Below are 25,218 nucleotides of genomic sequence, written 5' to 3' on the forward strand. Positions count from 1 at the left end.
ACACTTTGCGCATGATTTATAGTTAAATAGCGACAAAGTAGAGATTAAATTTTAAAAATGATAAGTAGTAATATATAAAGGACTAAATTTCACCTAGTCAAACTTCTAGAATTGCTAAATTGATATTGAGATGAAATTTCATATAGACTTGATTGGTTCTAAATTATACAGTATAAATTAACATATATACAAAACATGCGTCAATTCAAATTTCTATAAACCTCAAAACCAATTGGCGTTAATACCACTATTTCAAACTATTTTTTAATGTATGATTTTCAATATATTATATATGTTCCAAAGAAAAGGATAAGTATTCATATGAATATATAAATTTGTTGATCCATACACACTTACTTTAAAGTTTAAAGGATAACCTTTTTTCTTTTCATCCATCTAACTCCCTTTATGTTTTACCTACTTTTCCTAAACATTTCACTATCAACTCATCATATTGTTTATTCCAAGTCCATTTAACAACTATCCTTAGTTTCTTACATGTGATTTGAAATATGATTAGTGGGAAAATCTATGTAAAAGTACAATTATGGAAAAAAGCAAAACTATGGAAATAACTGGTTTTATACTTGTTTGATGGTTTATAAACAGTACAAAACTTAAGTAAAAAGTAAAATTACATAATCCGTGCCTAGTTTTTCCATTGCTTGGTTAGTATTCAAGGACAAATATTGAAATTAGTAGAATTTTAGATTTCCATAGGTTTTCACGTATTTTCCATTGATTTTGGAAACTATTGGAAGGAAAAGTTTGGATAAATAAATGGTCCAACTATATGTACAATAATTTCCACATATCTTTACAATTTTAATTTGTTTTATTTTATTTTATTTTATTTCTTTTTCAATACACAAACAAAATAATGTTTGGTTAGTATATTCATTTCGACACCTTTATTAATTTTTTCATCAATAATGTTAGTTTCATTCTTACCAACCATATTGCTAATCTCTGCATGTGTGGTAACCTTAATTTCGTACGATTTGTGGACAGAGAAACTTTTTGAGGTATATGATTTTTTTTTAATCTACAAATACAATATACATATGATTACTACAAAGAAAAACCAAGCACACATGATACAGAAATAATTGCATAGAGTGGTATATTCACATAATCAGATCATATAACTAAGAAGTCAGTGTTTTTCTAAAGTGTAGATCGAAAGGGATCTATTATGTACGTACTATATTAGCAAGAACAAAATCATAAGATTACAGAAAAAAGAGCATAATAATTTGACCCTAAATGACCTATAAAGGTCACTAATTAATTTATTTTTAGTAGGTTATGTTATATGGCATGGACAAATTTGTACCCTACGTAGTACAGCCAAGCCATTTACCACGTGGAGGGACCCTTACACAATTTCTTTAAAATTGACACTTAAATAATCCAAACCACGAAATTTCTCTATTTTTTTTTTTGTAATAAATAATAAATAATAAAAATAAAAAATGTTGCCTAAGTTAAATTAACTACTACTCATCATAATACACCTAAAAAATTTCCCAACTACTCTTATTTACTTAAATGCCATTACTACCAATTCCAAGTCTTACTACTACTACATCACTTCTCTACTACTATAAATAGAACAACAATGTAAGCTATCTTCATTCAGTTCAACTACAAATACTATCAATAAACCTCCTCCTTCCTCCTTCCTCCTTCCTCCTTACTCCTTCCTTTTCGCGGTTTTATTCTTATTTTTCCACTTTTGTGTAGCAAAAATGGGTTCTCTAGCTGAGACCAATGCCGCCACAGGGAGGACAACCGTGCATCGTTTAATAGCTGAGGAAGGATCAGTATTGATGCCGGGTATCCAAGATCCCTTCTCCGCTGCCATTTGTGCCAAAACCGGCTTCAAAGCTTGCTTTGTCTCCGGTTTTGGTGTTTCCGCCGCCCTTCTTGGCTTGCCCGACTTTGGCTTGCTCACGTATGTTTCATTCCCTTACCGTTCTTATTAGTTCTTTTACGTACATAATGATTAAATGTAACAATTTCGGTGTTACATATAACATACTAGGTTAGTAACTAGCTATTTTACGTGTCACACATTATTTTTCGAGATGTATATAAATATAGTACTCCGTAGTAAATATTTAAGAAAAATGCGTAAAGGTATAATATGCTCGTATATTCCACATGATTGATTTATTAAAAAATTAAAGATAAAGGGTTATAAACTATAATATGTTTGCTCTCTTAATTGTAGTCCGTAGTACCAACTAGTATCAATAATTGTTCTTTAACTTTTTAGTAAAAGTAATGGGAATGTTTAGACATACGTTGACTTAAATCGAATTTTACAAAAACAAAATTGTTTTGCTTCCCACTATCAAGAAATGTAGTACGTACTGTATTTTTCTTTTTTAGTTTATAATTATATAAGTAATAAAATTATTATTTTCATTATTATTTTGATAAAAATGGAAATTATCACATGTAATCACATGCATGAATGATGGGTAAATAAAAAAAAAACAATACGAAGTAATAATAATAAAATAAAAAAAGGCAGTAGAAAAGTTTATAAATCTTGAATTTTTATATTAATATATTTTTTTAATTTGGATAATGAAATATGCAAAATTTCTCATATGCTTTGTCGCCTCTATGTTTGTATTTTGTGGCTGTATAAGTGGACTTTAAATTTTTTAATTTTTGGTATCTTAATAATTTTTTATTCTCTTTGTCGTTTTTAATAGAATCGAATTTTCTTTTTTGCCCCCACAAGGAGAGATATTCGTTAATGATTAATTTTGTTAATGCTGCAAAATAAGTCATTGAAACTACAAATTAGTCTAACTAACGTTTCTATAGAAAAAGAAACCTGTGACTTGTAGAAAATTATTAGGTAGGATTTTACTAAATTTCTTTGTATTATTTTTCGATAAAATAGGTTTTTAAATGTTTAGGAAAACAATTATCATAATAAATGTCATGTTAAAAAAAATTATCATTTTATGTACTTGTAGCAATAGTTAACACGAATTATATTGTGATATAGAACCGCAGAAGTTGTGGACACTGTAGCCAGAATTACCGCAGCTAATCCAACTTTGTGCGTCGTTGTTGATGGAGGTAAAAAAAAAAAACATAATTTATTTTCATCCTTTCGTATTTTATTATTTTGATTAATATAGTCACTAAACGAGTAATTTTTTTATTTACTACGACAGACACCGGAGGTGGTGGCCCCCTTAATGTGCAAAGGTTCATTAAGCAGTTGATTGCTGCTGGTGCCAAGGGAGTCTTTCTTGAGGTAAATAGCTTTGCGTGTGTCATTGTTACATTTATTAGTATAAGACAACAAGTTATATTAAAATAGGATTAGGTTTATTTTTAAAATATGATTAGGTAATTGAGCAATATCAATAATTTATGTAATTAATAAAGAAAGTGACACTAAGTACGTACTAATCAAATGAATTTTTTACTTTTCACAGGATCAAGTGTGGCCAAAGAAGTGTGGTAAGTACTTTTAACATTTACCATTTTTTTTTACCAATGTGGTAATTTTTATAATGTGATTAATTAGTTGATTACTTAACATAGGCCTTAATTAATTACTTCTTGTTCATCTTAATTTATAGGTCATATGCGTGGTAAGAGTGTTGTACCAGCTGAGGAGCATGCCCTTAAAATTGCAGCTGCAAGAGAAGCCATTGGTGATTCTGATTTCTTCTTGGTAGCAAGGACTGATGCTAGAGCTCCCCATGGTCTTCAAGAAGCCATTAGACGCGCTAACCTTTACAGAGAGGTACACATTACTTTAATTAGACCAAAATTTTCATTTAGGCCGTATTTATTTTCCCATTAACAATTATAAAATGTCCAGAAATAATTAATTTTCAAATTAATAATTTTTTTATTTCCTATTATGTTAATAGTCTGGAGCTGATGCCACCTTTGTTGAGGCACCTGCTAACATTGACGAGCTCAATGAGGTTGTGAACGGTGTCAAAGGATTGAGAATCGCAAACATGATTGAAGGCGGAAAGACCCCATTGCACACACCCGCGGAGTTCAAGGAAATGGGATTCCATTTGATTGCTCATTCACTCTCAACACTCTATGCTACAACCAAGGCTTTGGTTGGAATCATGAGGGTTCTTAAGGACAAGGGTACTACTAGGGATGATTTGGACAAAATGGTTTCATTCTCCGAATTTAATGAAATGATTGGCTTGGAATCTTGGTATGAGATGGAACAAAAGTTCAAGAACTTCACCCCAAAATCTTTGGAATCCTAAAGAAGTGGTTAAGCTTGGTCCAAGTTGATTATTTCATAATACAAGAATTGAAATTCAAACACGCTATAATGTGAATTAGTTTGCCAAATAATGGCAATAGAATTTGTGAGCTCATTTAAATTCATGTCATTGTTACTTATTTAATATTTGTTTGAAATAAAAATGCATTTGAGTAAGGTTGTAAGCTTGATTACTAGAATGAAAGCGAGTTTAGATGCATTGTAATCTTTTGTTCTTGTTCAAATTAGTAAAATACAACCTAGAGTTGTCTTTTTTCATATGAAATGAATAAATTATTGTTACCAAATTTCTTTAGATTTATAATGAGCCAATGCAATACGAGTTGTTGATCTATCAAATTCTAACAAAATCTTTTATAATACGTTGTTGCATTTACGTATGTAATAGTGAGGTGACTAATTCAACATTGATGGATGTTTTCTTTCTTTTTTTTTTTTTTAAATAAAAAAAAATTAGTCGTAAAATTTAATAATTTGAGACAAATTACTGCGACATTATTCTATTCTCAACTTGGACCACTTGATACTTTATTAGTTGGTAGTTTGGTATGTACCAACCTTGTAAAAAAAAAAAATGTTATCCGGGCACTTCAATTACTATCTTCATGTTAAAACACTGGAGTTATAAATTCAACAAATCAACATGGTAAAATCCCTCATGATTGGAACTTCCGAAAATTTTGGCTCCTGATTTTCTGGTGACTTTGCTCTGGTTTATAATTATTAGGTATTACGGCCCGTTTACTTCACCTTATTTTTGCTGAATCAAAATTAATTTTGTTGACTTTGCTGATTTACTGGTGACTTTGCATTGACCGGGAGCACACATATTGTAAACTAAGGTCGAAAAATCTCGCTTGTAAATAAAATTTAGCAAATTGGATCATACTCAAAATCGAAATCACTCGATAAAATCTAATCTAATTCGAACTAAACTGATTTAATAGTCAATATTTAATGGGAAAATACAAGTTAATCTAATTCGATGAATGAATTTTTGTTAATCTGATGGCATTTTTGTAAATATATTGAAAAAGCAGGGTCATTTATTCAGTACAACTTGTTTTTACTGTTTGGTGAGGAAATTACACATGTACCTCTCAACTAGTGCATGAAAAGACGCATATACCCCTTCACTGGTACTTGAAAAGACAATTATACCCCCAAATAAACAAATATTGTTTATCTAGGGAATTAACTAAGCATTCCTCATATTTAATTTTTTATAATAATAATTTTAATCAAAACAAGCATATTTCCGGATAAAAAGAAAACAAATAACCCAACCGAAATTGACCCAATCGAATCCGAATAAACTGATTGCCACCCTTATTCATAAATCTCTTAAATTTGAAATGGGATGGTAGTTGTTGGTTCAAGTGACTTGATTTTGTTTCTTTACATTAAACGAAATGGTATAGATTTATGCATCGATATTTAACAATTCAATTATATGTATAAATGCTTGTATTCGTCAACTTGTCAAAAACAATTTAAAAACCAATGAGTGATGATCAAATTTTCGATTTCAACTAGTACAATCAACGAATGATGAGTTTGAGAATTTGAGCAGCCATAACTTTTTAATGTCAATTATATATAGTGGCAACGTATTTTCCTAGTTTTATGGCTTTAATTAAATACCAATTGAGTTATCAACTTAATTATTGAGCTATCAACTTACATGACATGCATGTTTCGATTACAAATTGTAGCTTTTTTTAATCTACAAAACATGATGAAGCCATAAACAATGCCATGATCTTGTTATCTTTTCCAATCTTAGTTCATCAAATCCAGCTCAGATCAAATGGAATATTAGTTTGTGCATTCATTATGATTATGGATTAATTAAAACACCCATAGTATCAATGAATAATAATGAATCAAAAGTTGACATTATTGGCAATGCGTTATGGTGACATGGTAGACATAATACTTCGTATTAAAATAACTATAATTAAGTTTTATGACTTTTTTTAAGGTAAGGAAAATGATCCTGATGAAATCAATCTGGTCTCGCTTAGTACGGTTACTGCTTTTTTAGTTCAGTATTTATGGGCTAGATTGACACTTAGCTAAGAGTGAGCGAGAAGCATAAAGTCTTGATGCTTCCCAAAGCCAGTCTGTAGACTACCCTACTACGTGAGGCATGTTGGCTTCGTAATCTTGTAATTGAGCTATAATTCATTGGCCTCGATATATTGTGAAAAATATTGGAGCACTTTATGTCTTTATCTTTTTTTAGCAACTTAGCTCAACACTAATGCATCAAACATTGTGAGCCGATAGTTATTATACATTTCAGTCCACTCAAAAAAAAAAAAAAAAAAAAGGTAGCTTGCTTGTGTCATATTCAAGTTTTTCTTGTTTGTATTAGATAGGTGTTACTTTGATCTCTATTCACAATTCAAAAGGCGGCCTACAAAGAGACTTATTTTAGATTAAGTTTTAATTAGCGTGTGACATTCTTTGAGTGCGTATGTTAGGGAATATATATTATATAAGTTCTCTTCACATGCTTTGAATAATTCATGTGATTAGATCTTAATTGTTAGACAAATTTCTAACACTGGAACGTACCCCAAGTTTTACATAATCTAATAACGCTATGTCCAAATCAGGAGGAGGAGAGTTTGATCCACAAACAAGGCTTTGCAGCTTCCATACTAAAACCAATTGACAATAGTAGGAGGTACTCCTCTACTTTATAAAGTGAAACCATCTCTCCTCTTTCTCCAACGTGGGACACTCATAAGTGGGTTACAATGGGTTTCAACAATTCACGTAATTTTCTTTTTCTCTCGCGTTTAAGATTTCAATTGCTAACTAAAGATCAACTATGCTGGTAATTTCATAATTACCTACATAGTCAATAGTTTCATTATAATTACCTACGCATACCAAACTATATGTGATTTTTTAATTACTACTCAACCGTAATTAATATTACATTGCCAATCGAATTTCATTGTAGACGGCAAAATAGCAATTTCTTATAATGAAAATTATTCTAGCCATAATTGATGATGAGATTGGTTTCTGTTATAATAAATTAATTACTACGGGCTTGTTCTGATTGACTGAACTGAGCTGAACTAAACTTATTAGAGTTGAACTGAACTGAATTGAATATTTTATGAACGAAGGATATTAAGATAAGAACTGAACTGAACTTATTGGAACTAAACTGAAATGAATCGAAAAAGAACAAGCCCTACATATATACATAAAACAATACACGATCTGAACAACTAGTTTTTAAATAATTGTTGTAGAGTCTCATATTATAACTGATAATCTGATCTACAATCCTAAGACTTAAAGCAAATACACTTTATAATACAAGCTAAGGAATCTCCCTAAAACAGTTTTTTGTTCCGACCACAAACATCCATACTAAAAAACTTTCAATTTTAAATCTTTGTCAAAACAATGCCAATTAAATAAACAAAGGGAATGAAGCATCCAATATTTGGAGTACAATACTATTAACCTTTGCAAAAATTAAGCCACTATTGAGACATCATGTGAGTTTATCACTAGATCATGTGACTTAGATGTAGTTTGATGGGTGTTATGTTCCCCTTAACCTTTAATCGTGACCAAATACTACAACCATGCATTTTCTCACGTGGAGGGACCCCCTATATTTCTTCAAATTGACACTAAAATAATCCAAACCACAAAATTTCCCAATATAATTCTATATTTAATCTACTAAAAAAGAAAAATTAAATTCCAAAAAAATTCCCTTCGCATAAAATAAAATAAAATAAATCCACGAAATTTCCCACCTACATTTTGCATCTTTTGTTTGTACAACTCATTATTACCTAGTCTTTCTACACTAGTTACTACTATAAATAGAACAACAATCAAAGCCAACTTATTCAACTCAAACTTTACAAAATTAAAAAAAAGTTCCTAAGTCATCTTCTCCTATCCTTCTTCCTTTCCCACTAAATCTCAAAAAAAAAAAATGGGTTCTCTTCCTGAGACCAATGGCAATGCCGTCGTGGGGAGGACAACCGTGCATCGTTTGATCGCGGAGGAAGGATCGGTGTTGATGCCGGGTATCCAAGACGCTTTCTCTGCCGCCATTTGTGCCAAAACCGGCTTCAAAGCTTGCTTTGTCTCCGGTTTTGGTGTTTCCGCTGCCCTCCTTGGCTTGCCCGACTTTGGCTTGCTTACGTACGTATATATTTCTCTCTTATCACTTTATTTTTGTACATCTACGTACTTTATAGTGTGTTAAAATTCTAATATGTGACCTATTAAAGTAGGACAAAGCGAGTAACATTTCACATAGCTACGTCGTTGCTTTAATTTAAGCAATAAATTGCGAGTTTTTAATTAGTTTCATCATGAAAGTTGACAATGCTCATTTATTTTTGCAATCATAGTCTTAATTCAAATTAATTACACATCTAAAAGTGTGTGCTTGTATGATCCACTTATTACGGCTACTACATCTAAATTAAGAGTATAACACAAGGATTGACTTTTTAACTGATTGTTATTCAAATTAGGAAAATGTTATACATAGCCCTTAGTGCTACATATAAGCATTAAATTTACATTTAAAAATCGTAAAAAGTTAAGAAATCGTCAAAATATAAACACTAATAATACTAATTTACGCGTGTTTTTATCCTAAATTCCTAATTTTATATAATTTTCAAGAGTATATTTAATACTTATATATACCTCTTAGTGCTACATATAACATTACCCTTCAAATTATACTCCATAATTTATTTTGGTATTATATATTCCTTGGAATGTTCTTGTGCACTTTGACTTGAAAAAGATCTGTAAATAATTAATTAATATAAGAGTATATACTCGTAAATCAGAAATGGAATATAGTATAAATAAATTATAATATTTAAAAGTTCATCCTTTTTTTTTTAATATTTTGTTGCGATTATATTTGAGATGTGTAGTAGACTAGTAGTGAAAAAGTTCATGTTCGTACATGAATTATTATGGCCGGCCAAAATTTATTTTATTGAAATTGGATTTATCTTTTTTTTTGCCTTTTTTGTCGTTCGTAAAGTTAGATTTTGTCCCCCACAAAGAGAGGCGAACTACTTCTCTTTTTTATTTACTTATTGCCGTCTAAATTTTATTTTATTTTTATAAAAATGAAATTTATCGTGTACTTCTTCAATACAAATATGTAATAATGAACTAGATGAATCCCGTGCGATGCACGGTTTGTTTGATTTTTTTTAAATAATTTTTTTTTTTTGTATTTATGAGACTAAAATTTGTTATATATTAAGATAAAATTCCTAATATTAAAAGATAATATATAATATTTAATTAATTTAAACTTAAAAATCTCATTCGCCAATTTTGCTTACATGGAATTTAAATTATTTAATTCTAAAAGAAATTAATAATCTCTTATTTAATTGGCTACCACTAAGATTTATAATCATACATGGCGCGCTGAGAAAATTAGATCCTACGTGGCTCTCTAAAAATTCGGGAAAAAACTCCCCTTTATATATATATATATATATATATATATATATATATATATATATATATATATATATTAGATTGTTTATTTAACGAAAAAACTCCCTACCAAAAAAAAATAAAAAATAATAAATAAATAAAAGTTGGACCTTCAAAACAAAATTTAGAGTTATAACACAAAATTTTGGTTCAAATTATTAAAGAGCAAATTTTAAAATTATTTTTACTTTATCGTATTGTAAGACTGTAATTTTATCTAATTAAAAGTGAGAGAGAAAAAAAGGCATGAATATTCAAAGGCTTATTTTGTCTATCTAAAAATTGTTGGACCTTTACAACGTTATCTACAAGTACATGTATTTGAACTTTAATTGATTAATTGAATATGTGATTAAGGTTCAACAATAATTCCTAGTTCTTGTTGAGCCTGGGGTACGGTATTATTTTGTTATTAACTCGATAAGACACATCTTTTTGTTTTTAAGAGGGGTCATACATGAGACTTAGTTGATCCTATCTAATTAATACGAATTTGTGATACAGGACCGCGGAAGTTGTAGGAGTTGTCCGTAGAATAACAGCTGCTGCTCCAAGTTTGTGTGTCGTAGTTGATGGAGGTAAAAAAAATTAAAACGATCTTATTCATGTATGTCCCATTGTTATAAAGACGTACATTACTTATAAAAGTTGTAATTTCTTGGATTATGACAGACACCGGAGGTGGTGGCCCTCTCAATGTGCAAAGGTTCATCAAAGACTTGATTGCAGCCGGTGCTAAGGGTGTTTTCCTAGAGGTAAAATGTTTTTCACGACTCACTTTAATATACTAGAATAGTAAGACAATAATTAGAATTGAATGTGACTAAGAAATCAACTTTACACAAGAAAGAAAAAAAGGGGTTATTTGTACAATTTAAGAATATTTACTGATTGGATCACATGTATTTCAATATTTTCAGGACCAAGTATGGCCAAAAAAGTGTGGTAAGTACTTTACACATTATCAATAGTCATATTTTTACATTAATTGTAACATGGTAGACCATATTGAGCGTTAGAATTTATTTCTTGTTTATCTTAATTTATAGGTCATATGCGTGGTAAGAGTGTTGTACCTGCCGAAGAGCATGCACTTAAAATTGCAGCAGCAAGAGAAGCAATTGGTGATTCTGATTTCTTCTTGGTAGCAAGAACTGATGCTAGAGCACCTCACGGTCTTCAAGAAGCTATTAGACGTGCCAACCTTTACAGAGAGGTACAACCGTGTAAATGAAATAACACGTCACCAAATTAAAAGACCCCCGATAAACAGAACACAATCTTCAATATTGATATAATTAATTCCACAAAAAAAAACTCTTGTCGTGTATAATTTTAATTAACAAACCACTAACTTTAATTTATTTGGCGTATAAGAAAATTCAATCAATCATAAAGGCTTATGTACTATATATTCCAAAAAAATGTTTGTATTTATATGAGCTAACTATGTGATTAAGATAAGATGCATAAAAGTCATAACATTTAAATTTTATTTATGTACAGTCCGGAGCTGATGCAACCTTTGTTGAGGCACCTGCAAACATCGATGAGCTTAACGAGGTTGTCAAGGGTACGAAAGGTTTGAGAATCGCTAACATGATTGAAGGTGGAAAGACCCCACTACACACACCAGCAGAGTTCAAGGAGATGGGATTCCACTTGATTGCTCATTCACTATCAACCATCTATGCTACAACCAAAGCTTTGGTTGGAATCATGAAGGTTCTTAAGGACAAGGGTACCACTAGGGATGACTTGGACAAGATGGTTACTTTCTCTGAATTTAATGACATGATTAGCTTGGAATCATGGTATGAAATGGAATCAAAGTTCAAGAACTTCACCCCAAAATCTTTGGAATCCTAAGACTTTTTTTTACCTATCAAGAGTTGAAATCAATCGCATGCATGGTTATGCAATTGAGTTTTGTAAGATTATGAAATTAGTTTAATATTTGTTTGAGAAAATAATAATTTTGCATATTGAGTAATATTGTAAGTTTGATTCCCGTTTTGAGAGCCTACAAGGTGTAGATGCTTGTAATCTTATCAATATTAATTAGTAATTCAAATATAATTCGAAGCTATTTTTTCCTATTTTGGGTGAATTTTTATTATTGGTTTATTGAATGGGATTTCTTTGTGAGAATTATATGCCTAAACTGTTAAAACTTAACTTTGCAACAAGTTTGATCCTCAATCTTGAATACCACTCTAAAACTTAACGTAATATGAGCTTGGCCATGATTTTGAATCTCGTATAAAAAGCTTATATTAATGTAAATAATCTATAAAAGTGATTTGGATGCAATTGTTACAATTTACAAAGAGCATCAAAGTACAGTAGTTTGACTTTGTCGGAGTGATGAAACAAAGGCATGAGTCCAAGTTTCGCTTTTGTAGTTTTGTCATTTTAGCCCGATTCATACTCAAGGTTGCCGACGACAAAAAAAAAAAAAAAAAAAGAAAAAAAAAAGGTGGACACGCCTTTATCCAAGAATAAGATAAATAAATAGTTAATTCATTTTTTCGTGTGGTTTTAATTGAAGTACGGAGTACAAGTACTTTTGTTGGTGCTATGAACTTTTTTTTATTTTAAAAAAAGGTTTTGCTTCTTAATGGTTATTAGCCTTTTAATCGTGAGTGAATTAGTTTAGTACACACCTACAAGAACTGTGGATGTCAAATTCAAGTTAGAGAAAAATCAATTGATATTAGTGACATTAATTTTTGGGTTGATTTGACATTGATCAAAATCTAGATGTGTGGTAATTAATTTTACACCGAAAACACCAATAAAATGGACTTTTATTATGATTTCTTTATATTTCTAATATGTACTTCGTGTAAGTCATTTTAAATATTCTGGACATATCAATTGTACGGAAAAATAAGTTTAAATTAATGCTCATATATATTAATTAAATCCCACAATTTTAGTTGTATTTCATGCATATCATATTGGAGAGCATGAAAGAAATAAGTTTTAATTAATGAAAAATGTTATACATAACCCTTAGGGCTACATATAAGCATTAAATTTACACTTGAAAATCGCAAAAATTAAAGAAATGATCAAAATATAAACACTAATAACACTAATTTACGCGTGTTTTTGTCATGAATTCCTAATTTTATACAATTTCCAAGTGCTTATATAAAACTCTTAGGGTTACATATAACATTACCATTAGTTAATACTCTTGTCTTCTATTGATTTTTTTACTGATCATATTTTCTAAGACTCAAATTAAATTATAAAAGTATAAAACACTCCAATTGTACTTTCATATTTTCTAAGACTCGAATTATAAAAGTTTAAAACCCTCCAATTGTACTTACTTTCTAGTGTGTGCGGCCTAAACTCATATTGTAATTAATATCGTTGATAAGTTTTCTTTTTTGTGAGAATTAATGTCATTAGGATAAGAATAAAGAAAATGCTATAAACTGCCCTTAGGGCTAAGGGCCTGCTCTAATTTATTGAATTGATTGGAGCTTAATGGAAATGAATTGTTAGGAAATTAGGAACTGAACTGAATTGAAATTAAGCTGAAAAGAACAGGCCCTAAGTATAAGAAATTAAAAGAGAAAAGTGTTAATAAAATATGTTCATTATATATACTAATTTGCGCGTGATCGATTATGTCATAAATTTCTATACTAATGCGAGTACCAAATAAAGAAATATATGTAATGTTTATATGTAGTCCATATGACATATCCTAAGAATTAAACTTCCTTGGCCTAATATCATTCATGATTTTATTTATTTATTTATTTTTTTTTTTAAAATGTGTTTGATAATCTAAGATAAGAATTCAACTTCCCTGGCCCCTCATATACCGTAGTAAATTTCATACAGCCATGCAATGAACGAGATGTGATATGCCGATGTTAACATCATGTAAAACATAAGTTACTACTCATCATAAATAGGGACCCTTCAATGGCTTTTCAATTTTGCCAGATTCTTATGTTTAACCCAAAAAAAACAAAATTACAAAGGACGAACTTTCCACTTGGTTCAAAAATAAAAGAAAGGAAAATTTCATATTTGCTACCAGCAAAATGACCCTTTTTCACATTTGCTACCCCTTTAATTTTTTATTTTTATTACTACCACCTACACACACTAACTGTTATAATCACTACCACTTGACTTACACCGTTAGTATTTCCGTTACCACCACCCAACCACCGTCCAGCCACCACTCCTTCCCACCCACCAGCTGCCAATCCGCCGCAACAACCACTCACCGTCCAGCCCAGCCACCAAGTCACTGCCATAGTCGCCTGAGCCCAATCCCCTGCCTCCCGCGACTCCGACCACCCTTACTGTCGGCGCCGGCGTCGCATTCCCAACTCCTCGAAAACCCGATCAGCCCCTCTCTCCCCTCAAAACCCACCTCAATCTCAGCCCCTCTCCCCTCGAAAACTTCCATCGATCCCAGGCCCTCTCTCCCCTACCCCCGTCGATCCCAACCCCTTTCTCCCCTCGAAACCACCGTTGATCCCAGCCCCTCGAAACCCCCGTCGATCCCAGCTCCTCTCCCCTTGAAACCCGATCCAGCCCCTCCTCGTCCCCCGTTCCCTATTCTGGCTGCGACGAAGCCCCTCAAAACCCCCGTCGATCCCAGCCCCTCTCCCCTCGAAACCCCCGTCGATCCCAGCTCCTCTCCCCTTGAAACCCGATCCAACCCCTCCTCGTCCCCCGTTCCCTATTCTAGCCGCGACGAAGGATTTCCCTGCCACCAAAAACCACCCTAAGCGAAACCCTAAAACTCGTTTAGGGTGGTTTTGGGCAGGGGGATTAGTGTTAGGATTGTCGGTTTTGGGTGGGGAAGGGGAGGAGTCCGATTCCGACCCGAACCGCCGGCGCCGGCCGCAGGTTTGGGCGCTGGCCGCCGGCAGGGGGAGGGGGAGGGTGGATGACGGAGAGGGCTAGGGTTTTTTGGGTGGTTTTTTCATTTTATATTTATTTATTTATTATTTTAATTTTTTTTTAATTTTATAATTTTTTTAATAAACTTAACGGAAATCTAACGGATTCCGTTAAGTGGTAGTGATTATGAAAGTTAGTGTGTTTCGATGGTAGTAAAATAAAATAAAATTTTAAAGGGGTAGCAAATGTGAAACATGGTGGTGCTTTCCCTGGTAGTAAATGTGAAATTTTCCTAAAAGAAACTTGGCCACGAAATTCCCCACCTACTCATTTTGTACGAAGAATATGTTACTCCAATAGTCCACTAGTACTCCCTCCGTCCCATGATATAGTTGCTAGTTATATTTTTTTCACGGTATTTAAGAAATAGAAGAAGAAAGTGGATGAAATATATTAATAAAAATGAAAAGTACAATCGTAGACAAAAGTTAGAGAGAAAAAGTGAGAAAAGTATAATGCATGTGCAAAATTCAAGGGTAAATTAGGAAATACAATGAATAAAGTTAAAAAAAGTAGGGTATAATGGTCTTTATATACTATTCAAAAATAGATCAGGATTCAGGAACAACATTTTGGATCTCTAAAATAGGAAAACAGAAACTATATTATGGGACAGAGGGGGTACCAAGTTTATATTAATCTTTAAGGACCCAAATTGAGCTCGGAATTAGCAAAAAAAAAAAAACATAAGTGCCTCGTTTTGTGTAAAAATGTATCGATTTCTGGACAACTATGTATTGTTGTAAAAACGAGATAATTACGTTATTTTTTTTATAATTGCGAGCTCAATTCGAACCTTAAGAGAAAAAAATGGCCTCCAAAACCTTAACCAAATTTTTTTTAACACGTAAACCGATGAAAAAGTTAAATTGGGTTGCAATTTACAATTTATAAGAACTTTTGGGCTGCAATTTGCAATTTTTTTTAAATGACTGCGATTTGAAAAATACTAACTTTAAATAGCTGTAATTTGCAAATTTTCCGAAATATTACAGTACTTGTTATAGATAAAGTTTTAATTAAAATGCATCACCCACATATCCTCTTTATTTTAATTCTTCATCTCTATATATTTCAAAAATTGTATAAAAATCCGTAATTTAAAAAAAAAGGATGCATTTAAAAAACACGAAGAACGAAATTTTTTTGAAGGTAAAAAAAAAAAAAAAAAATCCATTAGGAGAAGAGAAAGCTACCAACTACCAAGTGTACTGTTAGTCTGTTAGTCATAAATATGATAAGAAGAGTACAAGACTAGTAGACTACACATACTGTTATACAAAGCAACTAATTAGGCGTAAACTAAGGCTACTGATTAGGCAACAATATATACTACCAAACATAATAACAGAAAATATATACTATATCATTGTTATTTGTTAAGCCACAAACAATACAAAAACAACGAACACTAGCTAGCAGTTTCAAGTGACCAAGTTTCATCCAAATGTCTTGTATTGATGCTAACAATGTGGCTCAGGGCAACACTACAATGCACCGCCTTATCGCGCAGGAAGGATCGGTGTTGATGCCGGGTATTCAAGACGCTTTCTCGGCTGCTATCGCTTCCAAAACTGGCTTCAAGGCTTGTATTGTCTCTGGCTACGGTGTTTCCGCTACACTACTTGGCTTGCCTGACTTTGGCTTGCTCACGTATATTTCTATCTTTATCTTTCCTTTATTCTATTAATCTAATTATTAAGTTCATAATTGCCAGTGGCGGATCTTGGCCAAAATATTAGAGGGCCGAGATTTAAATCTTTTACCTCTCGCTCAAAATTAATCACTATGTTCTGATATTTTATAAGTAAAATAAGATTATTTAAGTTTATTAAATAATTAATTAGAATAATTTTCTATCGGGGCCGGATCCTAAATGGCCTCGGTGGAAGTCCCCTCCTAATAATTGCCTGGTTTAATTCTTTGTTTAAGTTTTTTCAAATCATGATAAATTTATGAAAGATTGATTTAAGTTTGTAATGGTCTAATACTCTAATGAGTATAATTAGCTTGCATATTTGTGTTAGAATATACTTGTGGACATATATGAAATGATTGAGGAGGTAGATTAGAAAAACTGGCCACATTTATATTAAGATGCCATTACATATTTTGTTTGTGTAATTGGGAGAAAGTATAAATTAAACTTGATAGTTTTTATCAAAGGCTTATCTTTGTAAACTCGTGTTGTTTCCTTAATCATAAATGTGGAAAACTTATGGTAATTCACCTTGATAAATCCATATATATTTAAAACTAATCTCATACAAGCTCTTCTTAGATCTTGAAAAGATGAGTGTTGTCATGAATTTGCCAAAGAATAACTTGATTTAACAACAACTAGCTTAGAAAATTAAAGTTTATAAATTGGTGATGAACCAATTTTGTTTATTTAAGTCCCAATAATCATTATTAGCAATTTTTTTAAAATGAATTGTCCACTATGTTTTATCGGGATTTCAACAAAATCCTCATGATTAACTAATTCAATTCACAAATATTAAAAAAGGTCATTTTGCTAGGTGGCTTTCCACTACTAATTAGTATTCCCTCCGTCCCTAAATTACATTCCTATTTCTAGCATTTATTCATTTCATAATAGAGAAAAACAGGAATGTAATTTAGGGACGGAGAGAGTATTGTAATTTAAGGACGGAGAGAGTATTATTATGGAGCAAATATTGTAGAAACACACCTTAATAAACTAATTTTAGCTTATTGCTATTTAAATATTCAAGATATTTTTAAAGTCAATAGAGATTTAATGTGTCAAAGCTTTATATAACATGGAGTTATGGACATAGTTGAAGCTCAAAGTAGGGCAACATTAACTTTTTTCTTTGATCATATTATTGGTCTAATTCGATTTCAATAGTATGTAAAAGCTAACATAAAAGGGAATTACTTTCTACAAGTAGTATCTAATTTTCTCTTACACTTTATTTTTTTTTAGAAATGGGCCTAAGTGAGTATACACGTTTATGTCTGGCTTTATGTCTAAGTCATCAAAATATCCTGTACCTTTTTCTAGAATTTGTGATTTGATGCAATAGCTTAATGGAATTTGACATAAAGGACTCACTCAATTAAAAGTTTAAGTTAATGGTTGAAGTCCATGATCGGTTTATATACTCTTTCAGTAACACCAAATTCAGGACCACGGAAGTTTAAGCTAAGGTGGCCAATTACTTTGTGTCTTTTAGGATTTTTGATTGATATATGATGACTATATGTTATACAGGACCACGGAAGTTACACAAGTTACTCGTAGAATAACAGCTGCTGCCCCGGACTTGTGTGTCATTGTTGATGGAGGTAACAGACTAGTGTTCATCATGTTTCGTGTACCGCGATAATTTTTTTTCCAATTTAGCACTTACAGAAGATAATTTGTTTTTGTTGATAAGTGAAGATACTGGTGGTGGTGGTCCTCTCAATGTACAAAGGTTCATTAAAGAGTTAATCGGAGCTGGTGCTAAGGGAATTTTTCTAGAGGTAAATTGTTCTGCTTGAGTTATTCTTCGTATGTAATAGCATAGGAAAATGACTTATAATCACTTCAAGTTATTAACAGAATTTGTCATATTGTCCTAATGTCCTGTGTTCATAGACTAACAGTACAATTGATGTAAATTGAAGTAATGTTTAACTGTAATGATGTAAATCTAAATGCATCTGTAAATTTGCCTAAATGTTCCTCAAAAAAGATTCAAAGAGGCATAAACCTGCCTCTATCAACAACATATTTATGTAACCAAACTACGCGAATGTAGGATTTAGTACAAGATTGTAGTTGAATGCATATGTTTATATGTCATTATTATTTCTGTATCATATAACTTTGAACTTTCTTCATGACAGGATCAAGTATGGCCAAAGAAGTGTGGTAAAAATCGACATTTTCTCTGTTTTATCAGTCTTTATATCGTAAACTATGATACTCTAGTCTCTATATTGATACTAATTCACTGTACCTTGTATTTTTTTAGGCCATATGCGTGGCAAGATGGTAATTGCGAACTCATCTCCCATTTTCACTTATCTGCTGCTAGTTATCTAGTATATATTCTTATACATTTAAGGCAATCAGAGTTAACAAATTGCTTTCTTTTTTAATACTGTTACTATATTATCAGGTTGTGCCTGCAGAAGAGCATGCAGTCAAAATAGCAGCAGCAAGAGAAGCCATTGGAGATGCTGATTTTTTCCTGGTAGCTAGGACTGATGCACGGGCACCCCACGGTCTTCAAGAAGCTATTAGACGCGCAAACCTTTACACTGAGGTATATATAACCTTCTGGGCCTATTCTCATACGTTGAAATTCAGTTCAGTTCAGCTCTTAATTTCCTTCTCTTATAAAATATTCATTTCAGTTCAGTTCAGCTGAGTTCAGTCAATGAGAACATACCCTCTATATATAGTATTTTTTCGAGTATCAAATGCATTAAGATGATACCTTTGCTTTTATGTTGTACCTACAGGCAGGAGCTGATGCTACATTTGTTGAGGCACCAGCAAACGACGAGGAGCTCAAAGAGATTGTTAAAGGTGTAAAAGGTTTGAGGATTGCTAACATGATCGAAGGAGGAAAAACTCCCTTACATACTCCTGAAGAATTCAAGGAAATCGGTTTCCACTTGATTGCTCATCCACTCTCAACACTCTATGCTACAACCAAAGCTTTGGTTGAAATCATGAAGGTTCTTAAGGACAAGGGTACTACTAGGGATGATTTAGACAAAATGGTTTCATTCTCCGAATTTAATGACATGATTGGCTTGGAATCTTGGTATGAGATGGAATCAAAGTTCAAGAACTTCATCCCTAAAGAGTGATTATGTTTATTGGGTGAGCCAAATGATGGGGTTGAACTATATGAGCTCAAAGTCATATCATATTATACCATATGATGTGGTCTAATACCACTTGTTATTGTATGTGTTATGAATTTGAGAATAAATAAGGTAATCTAGTGCTACTTGATCCGTTAGCTGTAAAAATAAATTTCGTCTAGCATATGACCAATATAATTTTGAATTTTGATTGAAGATTGAGTAATCAACAGAGCCTAGTATCAATGTAGTTTTTATTTTTTTGCTTTTATATTTCAAGTGGACACCAACAAGAGTTGGCACCTCGATCAAATATGGATGTAGTTTTCATTTCTAGTATCATAAGCAAGGTGTGCGACCTCGATCGAATATGGATGTAGTCAAAGTTAAGCTCCAATAAACCAGATGGGCCAAGAAAAAAAAACCAAGTGGACACAAAATTAGTCATACCTGATATATACCATATGGTTTTAAAATGGACATGTATAATAACTGTTAAAATTACACTACAAGTTCAAAGGTGTTTGATTGTTTTCTAATTTGTTGGTTTATAAGATGATCTAGATGATTAACAGGTCAATTTATTAAGTTTAACTAGTCTTAGAGATGAGCAAAATGGTACTCCGTATTATCTTATGACATACTTCGTACTATATATTGCTAACATAATAACATGTACATAGATCATTATAAAATTTTAGATATTTAAGACCATATCTGAATGTTGAAACTTCCATTAAAACATATACTTCGTATATATTTGAAGTTGCTTCATATGAGCATGAGAGAAAATAATCAACTTATATTATAAGCTTTAACAAACTACGGGCCTATTCTCATTCTCATACGTTTATCTTCAGTTCAGTTCAGTTTTGTTCAATTCAGCTCTAATAAGTTCAGTTTTGTTCAACTCCTAATTTCCTTCTCTTATAAAATATTCATTTCAGTTCACTTCAATTCAACTCTAATAAGTTCAGTTCAGTCAATGAGAACAGGCCCTACGTACTCTCATTTTCAATCAAAATTTTGAGTGATCATAACAAGACTCAAATTATATAAAAGCTTACCTTCTTTTTTTTTTTTTTTTTTTTTTTTTTTTTTTTTTTTTTTTAATGTATGCAACCTAAAGCCTTGTCTTAATGCCATCAATCTGATGAGTTAAGTATTACGCTTCTTCCTCAAAAACCAGAAGTTTCACACTATTTATACGAAGTACATATTCGTAACGGGAACAACCATGCATTGCACGAGCATGATAGATATACCATATACGGATATAAACACCATGTAAAACGTAAATTACTCATCATATGTAGGGACCCATCGATGGGTTCTCCACTTTGTCAGATTTTTAAGTTGATCCCTAAAAAACAAAAATTACAAAGAAGGAAATTTCCACTTGGTTCAAAAATACTAAAAACCTGGCCACGAAATTTCCCACCTACTCATTTTGTACATGTTACTATTTTACTACAACACTACCAAGTGTTAGTCTTTTACTCTTATAGTAGTATAAATAAGATAACAAGAGCATATATTTATACATAAAACATAGTATACTATATCATTGTTAAGATACAAACAATACAAAAACAACACTAGTTTCAAGTGATCAAATTTCATACAAATGGGTTCTATTGGTGCTAGCAATAATGTGGCTCAGGGCAACACTACAATGCACCGCCTTATCGCGGAGGAAGGGCCGGTGTTGATGCCGGGTATTCAAGACGCTTTTTCGGCTGCTATTGCTGCCAAAACTGGTTTTAAGGCTTGTTTTGTTTCTGGCTTTGGTGTTTCCGCTGCACTCCTTGGCTTGCCTGACTTTGGCTTGCTCACGTATATTTCTTTCTTTCTCTCTATCTTATTTTATCAGTCTACTTTGTTTATTAATTGCTTATTTAATGCTTTGTTAAACATGTTTAAGTATTGTTCCATTAACTAAGTTTTTTTAAGTTAAGAACTTATGATAAGGTTTTGTTATATATATATATGGAAGATTGATTATAGTTTGTAATAATGGTCTAATTGATTAGGTTGTATATTGTGTTAGAATATTCTTATAAGCTTTAAGTGGGCATATAATCATATTTTAAAGATGTTGCTACATATTTTGTGTAATTGGGAGAAAGTATAAATGTGACAATTGTTATACAAGGTTTATCTTTGTAAACTCGTGTCATTTCCTTAACTGTGAGGGTGGACACGGTGGGAATGTGGGATAACAATTTTAGAATATAAGGAGTATAATGGTTTATTTCGATTAGGAAAAGGAAAAATAAAAAAGCCTTAGTATTCCTTACATTCAAAACTATTCTCTTACAAGTTCTTTTTAGATCTCGAAAAGTAATACATTTTTTAGTTTAGCAAATAATGGCTTAATTCAATAACGCATAGTTGAGAAACTCGAAATTTAGAATATGGTGATGAACAAATTATGTTTGTTTAAGCCCCCAATAAACATTATAATTATCAAAATCTACTAATTGAAATGTCCACAATATATTCTCCGTATTTCAAAAACACCCTGGTGATGAACAAATTAAATTCACAACTATTGTTAAGCTACTAAAGGTCGTGATTTGGTAGGTGGCTTTCATTATACTATGAAGTATACATTGGAAAAATTGCACCTAAATGAACTAATTTTAGTCTATAGATATTCAACTATTCAATTTTTGAAAAAAAAAAAAAAAAACATTAGATCAAGATTTAAAGTGTCAAAATTTTATGTAACATGGAGTTGCGGGCATAGTTGAAACTCAAAGTAGGGCAACATTAACTTTTTTCTTTAATCATATATTGCCAATATTGGTCTACTTTGATTTCAATAGAATGTAAAAGCTAGAAAAAGGGACATATATGTACTTTCTAGTGTCTAATTTTATCTTACTATCCTTTTTTTTGGAAATGGGCCTAAGTGAAGTGAGTATACACGTTTATGTGTCTAGCTTTATGTCAAAGTCATCAGTATTATTCCCCACCTTACTTTTTCTAGAATTTTATGATTTGATCTTCTAGCCTAAGAATAATACCCATTACTACAAAGTGTGTGGGAGCCCAGCTGAATAGCATAGTTTATGGGCTGAAAATTAGAAACTAATTAAAACCCGTTATTAGAAAGTTATGATAATTTTTAACTAAGGGTCTGTTCTGATTAATTGAACTGAGCAAAACTGAACTAAATTGAACTTATTGGAGCTGCACCGAACTGAAATGAATATTTTATGAGAGAAGAAAATTAAGAACTGGACTGAACTAAACTAAAAATAATCTGAAGAGAACAGGCCCTAACTGTCAGAAGGTGCCATTGAACTTTTTCGTACTAATTGCATCTCTAATTTTCTCAAACATGTTATTGAAGTACCTCTTGGATTCATTTATAGAAGAGACATGTTTTGTTTACAGTTCATAACACATGCACACTTTTTATGAAGATGAAAGGATGACCAATTAGTTTGTGTCTTTTAGGACCTTTAATTGATATGATGACTTTATGCTATACAGGACAACGGAAGTTACACAAGCTACTCGTAGAATAACAGCTGCTGCCCCGGACTTGTGTGTCATTGTTGATGGAGGTAACAGACTAGTGTTTGTCATGCTTCATATACCGCGATAATTTTATTTTATTTTTTCCAAGGTAACACTTACAAAAGTATTTTGTTTTTAATTTTGTGGCGCGAAGACACTGGTGGTGGTGGTCCTCTTAATGTACAAAGGTTCATTAAAGAGTTGATCAGAGCTGGTGCTAAGGGTGTTTTTCTAGAGGTAAATGGTTCTACTTGTGTTATGAACACGAGTTAGAACAAGTTTGTGATTGAATTCTTATGTATAGTGTATGTTAATGTGTGTATTTCTGTATCATATAGCTTAAAAACTTTTAACTTTCTTCATGACAGGATCAAGTGTGGCCGAAGAAGTGTGGTAAATATCAATATTTCCTCTGTTTTATCTGTCTTAATATATAGTGTTACCAATGGTACATTTGCCTCTACATCGTTACTAATTCACTCTATATCGTGTCTTTTTTCTTAGGTCATATGCGTGGCAAGATGGTAATCGCAAACTTGTCTCACACAATTACTATATGCTACTAGTTTATTTTGATACATCTAACTAATCCAAGCATATGAAAGCAATCAGGGCTAACAAATTGTTTTCATTTATATTATGTTATGTCAGGTTGTACCTGCAGAAGAGCATGCTCTCAAGATAGCAGCAGCAAGAGAAGCAATTGGAGATGCTGATTTTTTCCTGGTAGCTAGGACTGATGCACGAGCACCCCACGGTCTTCAAGAAGCTATTAGACGCGCAAACCTTTACAGAGAGGTATATCATCTACAATTCTACATAAAAGTCTGCATTATGCACTTCAGCACTTGAGTAGTAAATCTTGTGACACATGATAAATTGGTTCTGTGGTACCTACAGGCTGGGGCTGATGCCACCTTTGTCGAGGCACCAGCTAACATTGAGGAGCTCAAAGAGGTTGTTAGGGATGTGAAAGGATTGAGGATTGCTAACATGATCGAAGGTGGGAAAACTCCCTTACATACACCGGCAGAGTTCAAGGAACTCGGCTTCCATTTGATTGCTCATTCACTCTCAACAATCTATGCTACAACCAAAGCTTTGGTTGAAATCATGAAGGTTCTTAAGGACAAGGGTACTACTAGGGATGATTTGGACAAAATGGTTACTTTCTCCGAGTTTAATGACATGATCAGCTTGGAGTCTTGGTATGAGATGGAATCAAAGTTCAAGAACTTCATCCCTAAAGCTTGATTATGTTATCGGGTTTTCATAAAAATGGGATTGAACTATATAAGCTCGAAGTCATGTCATATCATATCATACCAGATCATATACTTTGTTATCACTTGTTTACTATTGTTTAAATTATGAATTTGAGTAATGTTGCTTGTTTGATTTCATTACAGTTTGCGAGTTGTACTCGTGCAGCAATGGGTTGTAATGTAATTTTTCTTCCTACTAAGAAAAAAAATAAAGTAATTTATTGCTACCATGTCTTGTTTATCTGTTAACAAAATTGTACTGCATACTAAATGCTACGTACTTTACAAGGGTAAGGTGCAGGGTTTTAGGTACCCTAAGCGGAATTTCATGAATCGCATTCATACGCACGTAAACAGGATCTCATGCATATTCAAATAAAGGATCACATAATAGTTTAGGATTAACCTTTGAAGCGTGAATCCTCTTAGCAATCTTCTTCTCTAGGGGAGATAAAGAGGCTCAAACGTGACTCCTTTATTCAATCCACCGGCTTGAATCAATGCACCTATGCTAGTTAGACGGGAAAATCCTTCGCCTTTTTTGGAGTAGAGAACCGGTTTAGAGAAAAATTATAGAGAGGAAAAGTTACGTAGTTTTTAGAAAACTGAATACTATATATTTTATTTTCTCAAAACTCTCATTAATATAATCACATTATCATTAATTAGGTTAGGGTTTCCTCTCTCATTTTCACTTCTTGGCCGGTCACCCTAAGGTCCACTTTGGGCTTCGGATTTCCTATTAATCCAAACCTAATGTGTGACCTTGTAGGATCCGTTTAGGTGGGATTCGGGTTTATTACTTACTAACCC

General features: G+C 32.2%; 4 protein-coding genes across 4 annotated transcripts; all 4 read left to right on the plus strand.

Moving 5' to 3' along the window:
- The first annotated feature begins 1,628 nt into the window (after positions 1 to 1,628).
- On the plus strand, positions 1,629 to 4,594 carry LOC145639187 (petal death protein-like). Its single transcript, XM_081690356.1, has 6 exons — positions 1,629 to 1,957; positions 3,032 to 3,105; positions 3,204 to 3,286; positions 3,471 to 3,495; positions 3,618 to 3,784; positions 3,915 to 4,594. The coding sequence occupies exons 1-6, from the start codon at positions 1,752 to 1,754 to the stop codon at positions 4,275 to 4,277; spliced, it is 918 nt and encodes a 305-aa protein (XP_081546482.1). The 5' UTR covers positions 1,629 to 1,751; the 3' UTR covers positions 4,278 to 4,594.
- A 3,590-nt stretch (positions 4,595 to 8,184) lies between these two features.
- On the plus strand, positions 8,185 to 11,928 carry LOC145639188 (petal death protein-like). The gene is made up of 6 exons (XM_081690357.1): positions 8,185 to 8,491; positions 10,334 to 10,407; positions 10,502 to 10,584; positions 10,750 to 10,774; positions 10,879 to 11,045; positions 11,336 to 11,928. Exons 1-6 carry the CDS (start codon positions 8,280 to 8,282, stop codon positions 11,696 to 11,698), a joined length of 924 nt encoding a protein of 307 aa, XP_081546483.1. The 5' UTR covers positions 8,185 to 8,279; the 3' UTR covers positions 11,699 to 11,928.
- A 4,122-nt stretch (positions 11,929 to 16,050) lies between these two features.
- Positions 16,051 to 19,825, plus strand: LOC145639189 (petal death protein-like). Its single transcript, XM_081690358.1, has 7 exons — positions 16,051 to 16,429; positions 18,018 to 18,091; positions 18,189 to 18,271; positions 18,638 to 18,662; positions 18,766 to 18,785; positions 18,913 to 19,059; positions 19,259 to 19,825. The coding sequence occupies exons 1-7, from the start codon at positions 16,224 to 16,226 to the stop codon at positions 19,610 to 19,612; spliced, it is 909 nt and encodes a 302-aa protein (XP_081546484.1). The 5' UTR covers positions 16,051 to 16,223; the 3' UTR covers positions 19,613 to 19,825.
- Positions 19,826 to 21,146: 1,321 nt separating this feature from the next.
- Positions 21,147 to 24,632, plus strand: LOC145639195 (petal death protein-like). Its single transcript, XM_081690363.1, has 7 exons — positions 21,147 to 21,445; positions 23,114 to 23,187; positions 23,295 to 23,377; positions 23,509 to 23,533; positions 23,645 to 23,664; positions 23,792 to 23,938; positions 24,041 to 24,632. The coding sequence occupies exons 1-7, from the start codon at positions 21,237 to 21,239 to the stop codon at positions 24,392 to 24,394; spliced, it is 912 nt and encodes a 303-aa protein (XP_081546489.1). The 5' UTR covers positions 21,147 to 21,236; the 3' UTR covers positions 24,395 to 24,632.
- The last annotated feature ends 586 nt before the right edge of the window (positions 24,633 to 25,218 follow it).

The sequence above is a fragment of the Chenopodium album genome, chromosome 7, assembly GCF_948465745.1.
Source record: "Chenopodium album chromosome 7, dcCheAlbu1.1, whole genome shotgun sequence".
In the NCBI taxonomy this organism is placed as follows: Eukaryota; Viridiplantae; Streptophyta; class Magnoliopsida; order Caryophyllales; family Amaranthaceae; genus Chenopodium; species Chenopodium album.